Source organism: Sinocyclocheilus anshuiensis, unplaced genomic scaffold (genome assembly GCF_001515605.1).
Source record: "Sinocyclocheilus anshuiensis isolate Anshui unplaced genomic scaffold, SAMN03320099.WGS_v1.1 scaffold1136, whole genome shotgun sequence".
Taxonomy (NCBI): Eukaryota; Metazoa; Chordata; class Actinopteri; order Cypriniformes; family Cyprinidae; genus Sinocyclocheilus; species Sinocyclocheilus anshuiensis.
The window spans coordinates 700,372-714,781 of NW_015548521.1; the positions used below are offsets into that span (position 1 = coordinate 700,372).

General features: G+C 36.6%; 1 protein-coding gene across 1 annotated transcript in view; it reads right to left on the minus strand.

The window, feature by feature from the left end:
• Nucleotides 1-14,410, minus strand: part of galnt9 (polypeptide N-acetylgalactosaminyltransferase 9) — a 94,614-nt gene that overhangs the window by 29,823 nt on the left and 50,381 nt on the right. Inside the window, exon 5 of the mRNA XM_016444762.1 lies at nt 7,132-7,329. Coding sequence (XP_016300248.1) covers nt 7,132-7,329 — 198 coding nt within the window. The remainder of the gene's footprint in view (nt 1-7,131; nt 7,330-14,410) is intronic.

The window sequence follows — 14,410 nt, forward strand, 5'->3', positions numbered from 1 at the left end:
AGCAGACTACAATGCCGGCTGTTCTGACCCACAGTAAGTGAAATAAAGAATTTGCCACTGACGATTCAAATGCGAGTTTTGAGCAGTGTAGAGTAGTGCTTGTTGTTTGTCATTTCTCCGACGCGACGCAACGCGTAAAAAGACAGTATAAGTCATTATCCGTAATTATGTCCCCACTGGATGCAACAAATTCCTCGTTTATAATGGGTTTTATTGGTTTTGTCTCATCTACACCAAATAATGTTCTTTTTAGCAACATCATATGACCCCTTTAAAGTGTAGAAATAATAATAGTAGTTTTAAATGATATATGATATCTTTATGCAATTCATTAATAAATGACAATGCAAAAATGTGAATGCCTTGTGGGAAATTTTATATATATATATATAGAGTTTGGTTCCAAAAAGCGATAAACGCCATTTAAAAAAAAAAAATAGTTTCCGCCAAAATCAGTATTGTATCTGGTCGGTATTGAAAAGTCAATTTTAGGGCTGCACGATTAGTGATGGGAAACCGAGGCTTTCTGAACCGTTTGGGGCTTTCATCAAATTGTGCCGAAAAACGGTTCATTACTTGAAGCTTTTTTTTAACACTGTGCGCATTAGCGACATCTGGTGGTCAGACTCGGTTTCTCCAGCCTATCTAACGAAACATCGCGGAGCAGAGGATGGTTTGAAAAAGTTTTTAACTGTGCCAACTCGTGTCATGCGTAGTCCGGTCAATGGATTCACATATTGATCAATAATATAAAATACACAAGTGTGTGATTATAATTAATAACTGACGTTAGTAGCAAAAAATTTTTGGGTGAGCTGTTCGGGGTCTCTGAGACCCCAGCTAGAACATGATCAAATGCAATAGAGATGTGACGTGCATTCAGTTTCTGTCTGGTGTTGAAGTTATTGTAAACTATTCTACTGAATCCCAAATAAGTGTACACTCACACAACCAAGTCAATGTAAAGTCAAACACAAGAGTCATGCGAAGCGCTGATTTTTTTCAAACCAGCTGTCCCGACCTTCCGATACTGCATGACGTTCGAAGCTTCAAACGTCATCAATCACGTGGTGTTGTCATTTCGATACAAGCATCGGCACAGTGTGTGATACAATAGTGCTTTGAAAACTGCATCGGAGCCTCGGTATCAATCGTCCCATCACTATGCACGATAAATCGCATGTGATTGTCATGCGCATCTCCTCAGTAAAGCAGATTCTGTGAATAGTAAATCTCCATCACGTGCTCTCAGATGGAGCGGCATTTAATACACAGAGCCATAGATCACTGCAATATCGCGTTTCCCATCAGGCTAACGTGACAGTCACGACTCATGCAGCTGTAAGGTTTTCTTTTTCTTTTGTTTTTACTCGCAATCTTTACAACACGCATTACATTACGTATTTCATGGCACACTCGTTTTATGCGTATTTGGCGCCACCTATTGTTGTGGGTGTATTATTGACATGTCAAAGTCTAGACCCTGAATATAAGACGACCGCGTTTTTTCAGATGTATTTCCAAGAAAAAAACATCGTCTTATATTCGGGTCAATACGGTAATTAAGCAAGTAGCTTAATAAAACATTTCTATTATTTATTTTTTTTTTTTTTTGCCTCGGTGTGTTGGGGTCATACAGAAACCAATATATGGAGTTTTGTAAAAGTTTTCTTGCAAAGTTTACTTTTCACTTGTTCTAAAACTCTTGCCTCTGTTAAAAACTTTTGGGTCAGATCTGAGGTTTGTTGTGAACACAGCAAGGGGGCAAGACGATTTTGAGCCGCCCCTACGAGCCTGTCAGCTCTCCACAGACAAAACAACTGTTGTGTTTCAGAAACTCAAGATGAGTTGTCATTGAATGTCATTTTTGGTTTGGTGCTTTGCTGGTGGGTTGAAAGTGAATTGTTTGTTGGCTAACCACAGGTGGGCCTCTTTGAGAGGCTAATGAATGCTAGATGTACAAACAGTTCTACTGTGATCCATTATTTAGATCACAAAGAAAGGAGAAAAAAATAAAAATTCTTAGAGTACAGGTCTTTCTGAACACAGTGCTGTCTTAAGGAAAATATTTTACTCATTCCAACATTGATTTAATTGTGATTTAGTACACTGTAAAAAAAATTCCATAAAATGTACGGTAAGAAAACGGCAGCTGTGGTAAAAAATACGGTAGCAACGTTTTAGGTTTTATGGCTTTAACTTAAATTTACAGTTAAATACCGTAATTTCATTAACTGATATAATGTTAATATACCAACTTATTGAAGTACTGAAATCTGTTTTTTACCTTTGTAATACACTGATAACCACTAAATGCAGGTCGTGATGAGAAAGTCACATGATGAACCAAAGCCTATCACAAGCAGCTTTTAAATAATAACATATATAGAAAGTGCACAGTGTCATTCACACAAACACTAAACACCATCATGGTAACACACATGAAACTGAAATAATGCAATAAACATTCATTTAACAACATTAGCTGTAACACACAGCCCTAATATACAAAACTGATAAGAAAAAACTAAGAAACATAGTTATTTCAACAAAAAAACATCAGAATGAATAGTCTTTGTGTTATGCGGTATGCTTTTTGCCAATACTGACATACACTTACATGTATTCTTTCTTTATTTGCCCTTGTAGTCAAGTACAGTGCCAATAAAAATATTCACACCCTTGAAATGTTGTTTGTTTTATTTTCTAACAACACTGAACCACAAAGGAATTCATTTGGCCCGTTTTGTAAGAATATTCTTTTGTCAGACAAACTCTTTACAAACTTGCGTTTGTAAAGCATCCGCCAAATGCATAAATGTCTATTGTTGTTTAATATTTGTCCTATTCAAAATAATAAAATTTTTCATATAACAACAGGTCTTTAATTATTATTCTGAATAGACAAATAAAAACACTCAAGTCAGCATAAACTGTGTAAAAGATAATAGTTATCATTTTACATTTTTTTTGAAGTACAAAAAGAAAGTACAAGACATAATAAAATCCAATACTTTTTATAAGCACTGTATGTTCACAGCCTAGCCAGGGTGTTTTTTTCTGGAAAGCGTTCATGTGGAATATCATACAAATCATGGAGTTTCTCCCCTTAGAGTGACTGATTGCTTATTTACAGACATTTGAACTGGACTGTCCTTCATTTAACAGTAAACATGAATCAATTAAATAAACGCTGCTGCAGTGTGCTATGAGCATTGGGATCCTCAGTGCCGGATAGCCACAGGCTAGCTGAGCTGCAGTGGATACATGCAGAGCTTGAGAGAAGTGGAGCTGGAATGATTTCCAATAGCGCACCTCATTGACACACTGCAGGCCTGCGGGCGACCATTTTAACAATATCAACATCAATATCAGCACTTCAGAAAAGGGTTTCATGGACAATGCCTGCTGCCTTTTTCTGTAATGAGATTTTGTTCAAACGTTTAAATCATATTTTTACCTCAGGTCACATATATGCAATTTTTATTTTTTATTTTTTTTAATTGAGGTTTGAGGTACAGTAGGAATTGATCTGGAGAGATTCATCGTATTAGTCTAATCCTCATGTTGTGTTCCGGTCATTTTGACCTGAAGAGGATTTTCTTTGCCAAAATTATCCACAAATAAAGCATTCAAAAACTGAGGTGCATAAGTTATGATCAATGAGGCTTCACAATCAGTTCCGAAAAAAAGAAATATAAAACTTGTGCTAATTGATGAAAGCAAGTTGACAAAAAGATTTAGTGACAATACAGAATAATAAGAGGATTAGAAGCATTTTTTTTTTCACTAGGAACACCAAATTAGTTTAAAGCAATAAGCCCCAAGAAGACTCCGCTTTGCATCGTGCCTAACAATGCCCCTTAGCTGTTATAAATTCACTGTAAACCACGGCTTCACGGGGCTTATTGCTTTTATAAAACGGTTATTCCATATACGTAGTACGGTTTCACAAAATAAAACAGAGCAAATAAAGTGTAATGATATAAATAAAAACAGTATTCTTCCACCAAACAATGTAGTTCCTCAGAAACAGTTGTGGTTGCAACAAAGTTGCCAAGCAACAGACAAATGTAAACAAAGGTGTATGTTTGTAGAGTAATTTACAACAGCTTCGAACGTGGCTCAGCCAATCAGAATCAAGGACCGGAACTATATGTTTTATCCACCTTTTTCTTGCCGTAAAAATGGGCGCGGCCATTTGTAAATTCTATGGGTCTAGCTTCCGGTCTCATCTGCGTCCAGCTATTTTTATCTGTACAGAACCGCTCCTTTTGCTGCTTGATATTGAAAATTGGTGTGTCTCACCATATTATTTTAATGTATTATCTTAATTATGAACACACTGGTTTGTAGTGCAAACAGTTTTACCGTTTACTGCACGTTGTTATTCTTGTTATTTCCCTATAGCGGCCAATGAACCAGAAGTCTCACCCATAGGCTTACATCCGCGTTGAAGAAAAAGGTGGATAAAAAGTATTTTAAGCACAGTGCAAAGGCTAAATTAGTTTGGAAAGATTCACTAATTAAGATCCTAAAGCTGTAGCTCATCTGGTGAGGCATGACGCTAGCAACACAGGTCCTGAGTTCAGTTCCCAAAGAACACACTTGCTGATAAAACATTTATACCTTGAATGCACTTTGGATAAAAGCATCTGCCAACGTAAAAAAAAAACAACAACTTTACTTTATAACTTTAAAAGATGTTTTAGTACATAAAACATAGGTTGATTTCATTCTATCTATAATAAATGACAGTATATGTGTGCAATATGTGCCTAATTTCTAAAAAGAAATCAGAACTTCTGTGATAGTGCACACACATCCAAAATTAAAAGTTTCTCTAAAATGTCATGCTTTTTGAGCTTTAATGACAGTTAAATTCAGCTATACAAACAGTGCAAATTACTTTAATTAGTACATTTCAGCTGTGATGGTATTCGATTTGTGTTTCTAAAGAAAAAAAATATACTGTACACAAGAAATGTTTTTGTTTTAGATGATACGTGCTACATACAGTACACAAGACTTTAGGTATGAATAGCACACACATCCAAAATTAAAAGTTTCTCTAAAATTTCATGCTTTTTGAGCTTTAATGACAGTTAAATTCAGCTATACAAACAGTGCAAATGACTTTAATTAGTACATTTCAGCTGTGATGGTATTCGATTTGTGTTTCTAAAGAAAAAAATATACTGTACACAAGAAATGTTTTTGTTTTAGATGATACGTGCTACATACAGTACACAAGACTTTAGGTATGAATAGCTATGAAAAGGAATGAGATCGCACTGGCTCTGCACATCAAAAGCTCTTAGGGTGTTAGATATTACTGAAAAAAAAAAAGAATAATAAAAAACTTTGCATTAGCCAATATGAGGCATCACAGGGATCAGCTCCAGTAATAGTGGGCTACAGGCCTAGTTTCTCTCTCCAAATAGCTATCAGTCAGAGGCATGAATAATGAATGGGATTTCTGCTGTCCTGAAACTCTCACACAATAGTGACCTTGACCAGATTTCATACGAAATGAAAAAGTCCACTCTCCTCCGGCAGGGTATATCCATTGCTCTCAAGGGTTTCGGACTGAGCTGTAACAAAGCTCATTTCACCAAGTTGGTTTTAAGCATAAAATGAGTATTTCACTGTAAAGGTTCATGATTTGAGAATTGCAGTGTGGTAGAGCTGGACAGCATCAAAATGTTGGGTGCTGTATGACACCAGCCTCTGCACCATGGTATGAATTCTAAATCAATATCTTCCAATAATTTGTAAATAATGCTAGAGCTTTTCTCAGATGTAACACTATACTGATTTACATTTCATTTGATTAGTTAACATTAACTATAAAAATGTTCCACAATGTTTGACAACTAACTAGAAAATGTCTAAATTTCGTCTTCATTTTGAACAATATACTGTATATCAATTCATCTTGTTTAGACTGAAAACCATGTGACATAAATATGCCAATTAGTTTGATATTTAATGAATGTGCCACTTATTTTGATATAAAACTATATTTTATATAGGTATGTTGTAATAACATTTATACTGGACAGCATCAAAATGTTGGGTGCTGTATGAAACCATGGTATGAATTCTAATCAATATCTTCCAATAATTTGTAATTAATCTCTTTTTTGTTGTTGTTGTTGATAATGCTTACTTATCTGCAATAACTTTATTGGCAGTAAGTATTAGTGCACTTAAAAATGTTTTTAATTGCACTGGAACAGTGGCATCTACAAACAAATAATGCTAGAGCTTTTCTCAGATGTAACACTATACTGATTTACATTTAATTTGATTAGTTAACATTAACTATAAACATGTTCCACAATGTTTGACAACTAACTAGAAAATGTCTAAATTTCGTCTTCATTTTGAACAATATACTGTATATCAATTCATCTTGTTTAGACTGAAAACCATGTGACATAAATATGCCAATTAGTTTGATATTTAATGAATGTGCCACTTATTTTGATATAAAACTATATTTTATATAGGTATGTTTTAATAACATTTATACATTTTAAACTGTAGTTTGTATGTACAAATACTTTTTGCCATGCAATAAATATTTGAACAAAAATATGATATTTCATACTTGTAGAGCTGAAACTGAGACACAGACAAACAGAAGTGCTATTAAACATTATGTTACTACTGTTTCAGCTCGCAACTGAGTTTTGGCTTGCACTGAGTGACTATATACAGTACATTTTATTAGTTCATCCATTCCCTAGGGATCAAACCTTACTCATCATCATCTTGTTGTTACAACAGTTTGAACTAAAGTTCTGAGTAGCAGCAGACTGTCATCTAGGTCAGAAAACAAAAATATCCAACATGATGTCAAAATGTGGTAATCCATAGTAGTTTTTTTTTTTTTTTAGTACTGGCCATGCAACCCTAAAATGTGGATTGAAATGTTTTTCTGCACTGTATGAAATAACACCAACAAATCCTTCAAGGAAGCAAAAACATTAATGCATTTATTGCACATCCAAGAAACTAACGCCACCTTATCACTTCTGAAATATTAATCTCTTATATCCCTGGTCATTTATATTTCAGAGAATGTCCTCATGCATTATAGAGTGGACCACTGGATGCCCTTACCTGATGGGGGCAGTCTCATCACCTCTGTCCAGCCAATCCTGTGGTGGGATGATGTACATGCACCAGAGGCCCCAGTTGTAGCCATGAGCTGCATTAGCGTATTGCTGCACCTCAAAGGTGTTGTACTTGATATTATCTATCGCGGGGAGGATTATCCTAGTGTGATCTTCTTTCACTCTGGTGAGGATAGGCTCAGCCCTGAATAAATGATAGAGATCAGAAAGAGAAAGAAGAAGAAGAAGAGAAAGAGATCGGGAGTTGAGACATACTGAGCCTTTCTTAGTATTTTTTTTTTTTACTCAAATAGTGGTTGTTATATTCCTGCTACAAAGAGCAACAGAGGTAAAAACAAGTGTTAGGATGTCAATGTGAAATGTCCGTACAATATTTTATTAAAACACTCTCCAAAATGCCTAAACCAGAGGTTGCAACTACATAATTCTACTTTACCGGGAAACATTTTTGTATGATAGCACTCTTCTCAGATTTCATCCGTAATACCAAACTAAACCAAATGTTTAATGAGATATCATTTTTCAATGTTTCATTTTGCTTTCGATGAATGATTAAAGTTGTTGACAAGGTGTTGCATTCGCATTTTTCACTGTGCCTTTTTGAATTTGTGAAAAGTAATACAATTTGTACATCACACAGTCCACATACTTAATTGTAATGCACAAATGTCTCTTGCAAGCTGACATTGTAAATAACCAAATACTTTCTCATTCAATTCATTCACCTAGTATACAACTTCTGTGTTTACTTTAAAATCTATGTGGCTGTTTCCAAGAATAATCTTGGATGGAAAATTGATTGTCATTTTTGGAAATAAGCTTGTATTCCATTATCAAAACCGGTGTTGGTTTAAAAGGAGAACAATCAAGCCTGACAGTGTAATCATCACATATTGACATCTGCAGCAGAAGCAAATATAAGACTAACAAGAAAACCTGCAGAAACTTTCCATCAGTCCCTCTCATCAATGTCCTTTTTTGTACCTTTTTCACCACCTCACAAATAATTTTTGTCTAGCATCATTCTTTGACTCCTGAATGTACTATTTCTTTCTTTCTTTCTTTTTTTTTTCTTCCTATGTCTCTTCCTTTTGTGTCCTTCATCTTTTTCGAGGTCATCCTTAAAAAGCTCAATCGCATTAAGGTAATAATCAACACTGAGACATGACTTTTAATAGGGCTGTGAGTGGGGCCTTCAGAAAAAAAAATAGCCTGCTGAGAGGCTTCTTAATGTAAGTGTCCAATTAACAAGAAAAAGAGTGTTTTAAAGAGGCTGTATGTCTGGGTCATTTGCACAATATTTCAGAAATATTTCAGAAATCATTCTAATACAATGATGTGACATTTTTATTATTAATGCTAAAAACTGTTTTATTATAAATGTCTTTATTGTTCATTTATTAACAGTAAATACAAATTTTGATCAAAGAATAATGCAGCCTAAACATAAAAAAATTAAAAGATTTCTCTATTTCTGATTTGTGTTGTATATAAACTCATATATACATATCATACCTAGTATACTGTATATGTGTGTGTGTGTGTGTGAGTAAACTTCTGTTAACTTTATGTTAATTTTGGGAATTGTTGTCTTTTTATTAAGATATTTACGCATGTGGACATGATGGAGGAGAAGACTAAAGATGGGATTTAAAAATGTCACAAACCAGATTGTCACTTGTGCAAAATATCAAATCCCTACTCTTCAGGCCAAGTTTGGTTTCAACCAACAATCAGTGGCACAAAACACAAATGGTAAACCCACCCTTGCCAACAACTGAGGTACACGCTGCACTGTATTTCAGTGTTATTTGAACCTGGGTAAAATATTTAATCTACATTATATAATGATAAAAAAAACAACATAATCTAAGCCCTGTCACATCAAATTGACATCTATAATATTTAACATTCTACTACAGAAGTCTCAATAAGACCAGATGCTCTTTCATGAAAAGCTGGTCCTGAATAAGCACGACACAGCACATGTGGGGATATGAGGATGTACTGATACGCTAACCTTGCAAGAGAAACCATCCCTCTTGTGAATCCTCTATTCATCTTCTCTGTCCTTGGGCCGCTGGTGTCATAACCTGGACTAGCTACATGTAAGATCCCAAAGGAGCCCATTTATGGGCTATAATAAACCAGCGGTGTGCAGATAAGACTCAACACGTGCAGTCCACTCTATTGGGTGCCCTTTCTTGTGATGGTGAAAAACAATACTAATCCAATCATGTGACAAGTAGAGCAACCACATAGAGAGCTCAGATACTACAGTAAAAAAATATGGAAGCTTGTTTCTGCCACATAATTAAAAAAAAAAGATAAATGTGACTTTAACTTTGAATTTAAATATTTTGAACTGCAATAACTTTTTCTCTGAATTCCGAGTTTACATTTCACAATTTATTTTTTTCTTTATTTTTTTTAAAGACTATCTCACAATTCAGCCTGTTTTTCTAGCGATTGTGAGTTAATATCTCACAGTTCGGAGTATTGTTTTCTCAGAAATGTAAGTGCAATTCTGAGTTTATATCTCGCAAGTCTGAATTGTGAGAAAAACAGTCCACATTGCATGATATAAACTAACTGTGCAATATAAAAAAGTCTGAATTGTAAGATAAAAAGTTTGTTTATTCTGTTACCTTTTTAATTGTTTAATCCTGTGGCAAAGACAAGCTTCCATATTAAAATGGAAACTAAAACTATAAAAAATTTATTAAAAGTTTAAATAACTTTTCAAAGTGAATAGCAACACATTAAATATGGTAATGAGGAAATACAGCAAACAAATTAACCAACCACATCAGCAGCACACAAAAGAAAATACGCTGCTGCTGCATTCATTATATCTTTTGTGAGCCTTTCACTGATTTTATCATCCTATTTTATAGTCTGACGTTATCACTGAGTGCTAATATGCACACCTGCTGACTGCAAGCAGGAATATATATCTGTCAAACTAGTGCAATGAAAGAAAAGTTACAGCCCACACTTGATTTACTCCAGGAAGTCACAAAAGAGAACAAAAACAAAAGAAAGAGGGAGGGGCAAAAATAAAAAAACTTTACAGTATCACAGTTTCATGACACACACTGGAGAGCTACATAAGGCTCAGCTCAAAAAAAAGCATATAAAGTGCCACAGTAGACAGTGAGAAGGGAGCAGACAGAAGGGGAAAAATAAGAAGAAAAAAAAAAAAAAAAAAAAAAAAAAAAAAAAACTTTGAGAATATAGACAGGAACATGCTGCATTGCCTCCTCAAAGCTGAATATCAAATTTTTAAAACCCTGTCCCATTACTAACACAGCTGCCAGTAACTGCTGGGATTAATTACAAAAGGGACTCACTTTGGTATATGAGACAGGGTGTGCGGAAGGGCAACAGTGATCAGTTCTTTCATTACCACAGGATACATCTGGATCTTTTCAAACAGATGAAATTGCCAGACATAAAATCAGAAATGATAAAGGAAAATCTTGGTTGTTACTGCTGTATAACAGCCTTAGACTTACAACCATATACAATAAAGCAGCATCAATGTCACATTTAAAATGTCAGGTTTGACAATGTTAAATACATTTTTAGTTTGTTTATTCCAAGATCATTCCTTTATGTAAACTATGTATATTATGTATAGAATCTGCACGCATCTTAGAGTAAACAAACAGAGCAGTAAAAAAGTCTTCAAGAATCTGGGATTCAGAAATGTGATTGAAACAAAAAAGCAAAGAATATAAAAGTAAGTTTTAGGATATTTAACATTTTTAAACAAAGAAATCACAACAATAATGGTAATCCTTTTTAATAGATGTTTAATAATTATTACTTTTTCAGATCAACTTTTCACTCAAATTGTTATGCCAATAATATAATTTATCAAGAAAAGTTCTGTGCTAAATATGAAAAATTTCACTTTTAGACATTTGGATTCTACAGTATATGTTATACTAAGTGTTGCTTTTGTTTATGTGTCACGTTCACTACTGTGAGGGAGCGCGGAGCGAGGAACGAGGAGACGTGGAGTACAGGGAGCCTGGCCTCGGCACTCTGCCCGGCCTCCACGGATGGACCCCTACTACCCCCCACCAAAAAATTCTTAGAGGCCCTCCGTAGGCCTAACTCGGGAACTGTGGCCCTCCCTGGGCTTGACGTGGAGACTGGAGCCCTCCTTGGGCTGGATGTGGGGACTGGAACCCTCCTTGGGCTGGACATGGGGACTAGAGCCCTCCTTGGGCTAAACTTGGGGACTGGAACCCTCTCTGGGCCAAAGACGGGGACTGGGGCCCTCTCTGGGCGAAACTCGGGGACAGGAGCCCTCACTGGGCTACACTCGGGGACAGGAGCCCTCCGTGTGCTAAACTCGGGAACAGGAGCCCTCCGTGGGCTAGACTCAGGAATAGGAGCCCTCTGTGGGCTATACTCAGGAACTGGAGCCCACTTTGGGCTGGATTCGGGGGCTGGAACCCACACTGGCGCGGGCTCTGGGGCTGGAGCCGACACTGGATCAGGCTCTGGGGCTGGAGCCGACACTGGAGCGAGCTCTGGGGCTGGAGCCAACACTGGAGTGAGCTCTGGGGCTGGGATGAGGGTGGATAACAGTCTTTTTCTCCTCATCCTCCTCCTTTGATTAGAGGACATAGGCACGGCCTGCAGGCTGGACATCAGAACGGCCGGCGGGCTGGAGAGAGCCACGGCCGGCGGGCGTGTTCTGGCTCGGGGCCGTACGCTCTCCAGACACCGGAGGATCCCTTCCCTCCAGCTTAGTCCCGTGGTGTCTAGGAGGTCCGATGGTAATTGGCCCCGTGCCAGAACAAAGAGTTGATGGTAGCGTCATCTAAAGCCGTCGCCGCGGCGAGCCCGCAGAACTCCCTGGCATACTCGATGAAGGGGAGATCTCTACGGGCTAGCGCGATGAAGCGTGCAGCGATCTCCATAATCGCGGGGGGAAAACGCAAGAAAACAAAAGACTTTCAAAAACTGAAAAAAAACTTGTGGAGAAGAGGTGCAGCTCACTTTATCTTTTGGTCCGGTATTCTGTCACGTTCGCTACTGTGAGAGAGCGCGGAGCGAGGAACGAGGAGACGTGGAGTACATCAACAAGGAAACTTTAATAACATCAAGGGAACCAGGAAAACACACGTAGCAGGGGAGGTAGACATATACAATACCAGACCAGAGTCTGGCATTATGCTTTTTGTTTATGCTTTGTTTATGCTTTTGTTTAACAATTTGTTTGAAAACTGTTCAAAATCTTTTTATATAATTAACACTAAGCTGACGTAAAATAAATATTCAATTAAAAACTTTTAAAAAAGCTTAAAAACATTTTAGAAATGTTGCAGTAAAATGAATAAATTAAAATGAACTAAAAATGACAAAAGCACACATATATTAAATTGAAAATTAAGACCTATTTGAAAATATTAATAAATAATATAATACTATATAAATAATACCAAAATAACACTGGTAACCAAACTGTGATAATAGAGATGCACAATCTGTTCAATGATGAAGCACTGAAAACAAATTTAGATGCAACCTGGGACCTCAAGACAGTACAGTCCCACAACCCATATGTCTATCCCTCACAGCCACGTTTTCATACGTGTCAAATTAAATATGGCACTTACCTTGACTAAAGTCCACGGGGTACATCATAAATCACTTATACTCTTAGTAGAAACAATAAAGCGCTGCACCCCGTGCACAGTCTCGGACAATTTGCTGAGTAAACGGATCTCTATCAGACACTGTGCTTGACTTGGCATGTCATCTTATGGAGGTAAGTCGTGCTATCCTCCCTGTCTTCCTCCCTTTACAGATAGCCAAGAAACACAGTCCTTAGAGATTGGCCCACCATTCTCCACAACTGATGAAACTCCTGTGTGACATATCTCGAATTAGGAAACTTTCTCTCATGTACCTCTATCAGAAAATGAAATCTCGCCTCATTCATTGTGAAGATCCCATGAACTGTTTGTGTCTGCTTGGGAACAGTGCCTGGTTAGGCTGGGGCAAAATGTTCCCCGAAGTTTGTTTTTTTTCTCCTGTAGCAGGATGGAGGATTTCATTTTTTACATGCTGTTTTTAAGCACATTATGGATCTGTTGAGCAGCTTAGAAGCTGGGATAGATTTATCGCCTTTGGACATGTTGCAGCCTGTCACGGTGAAGCTATGTTAGCCTCATCCTGTTAAATGTTTTACTTTTTTAACATATTTACAAAATGTTCCCAAGAGCAAGTCCATCACATCATGGTATCTTACTCTGCAAAATTATATTCTAAAAATACACAAGCTCAAATTAGATAGTAAACTCATTACATTAGGTTGAAGCCTGCAGCGCCACTCATATTAATTTAACCATAAACACAATGATTAATCACTTACAAAATACGAAGAATAATTAATGTCATTTTCAAGAAGCACGTACAACTAATCATGTCTAAATTCCTTCAGTGTCAAGGTATTCAAATCACATCTCACTAATGGGTGATTTCCCAGACGGATACTAAGCACACTCAACATTCAAATGTGGATTAACAGTATTTGTCTATCATTTAAAATCAGCAAAGTCTCTGACTAATGATTAAAATAATTTAAACCCGGATTATAGGTCCAGATTTTTGACTGTCAGCTGGTCCAAACTGGAGTTTAGGCTGGCCAATATGATACGTCAATCTGACCAAAACATAAAGTGATCAAAATACACATAAGTGATCAAAATAGAAAGAAAGAAAGAAAGAAAGAAAGAAAGAAAAAATAAATAAATAAATAAATAAACAAACAGTATTATAAAATATACAGCAGCCCCAACATATTTTTTTTTTTCAGGCAAAATTAAACATGTATAAATTAATTTGCATTATATGAAAAAATATCAAAGTGGCATTTATTTTAAATTAATATAGCATAACGTCTCGGTTACGTACGAAACTCTCGTTGCCTGATGGAGGGAACATAGACGTTATGTCATGACGACATTAGGGGATTCACTTGGCACACATTAGGGGATTCACACAGACACACTCTCTCTGTTTAAATCTAGATTAAAGACACATCTCTTTGGGCAAGCATTCAAATAATGCATCTCATAATCTTTACGCTAAGGAGCCAAGAAGTTGCCCCTGGCCGCCATGGAAAGTGCCACAACCTGAACCCCGTCACAACCCTATGTAGTGGTTCCATGGATCACAAATCTCACGGTTCGGATCACATTACGGTTTTTGACCCACGGATCGGATCATTTTTCGGATCA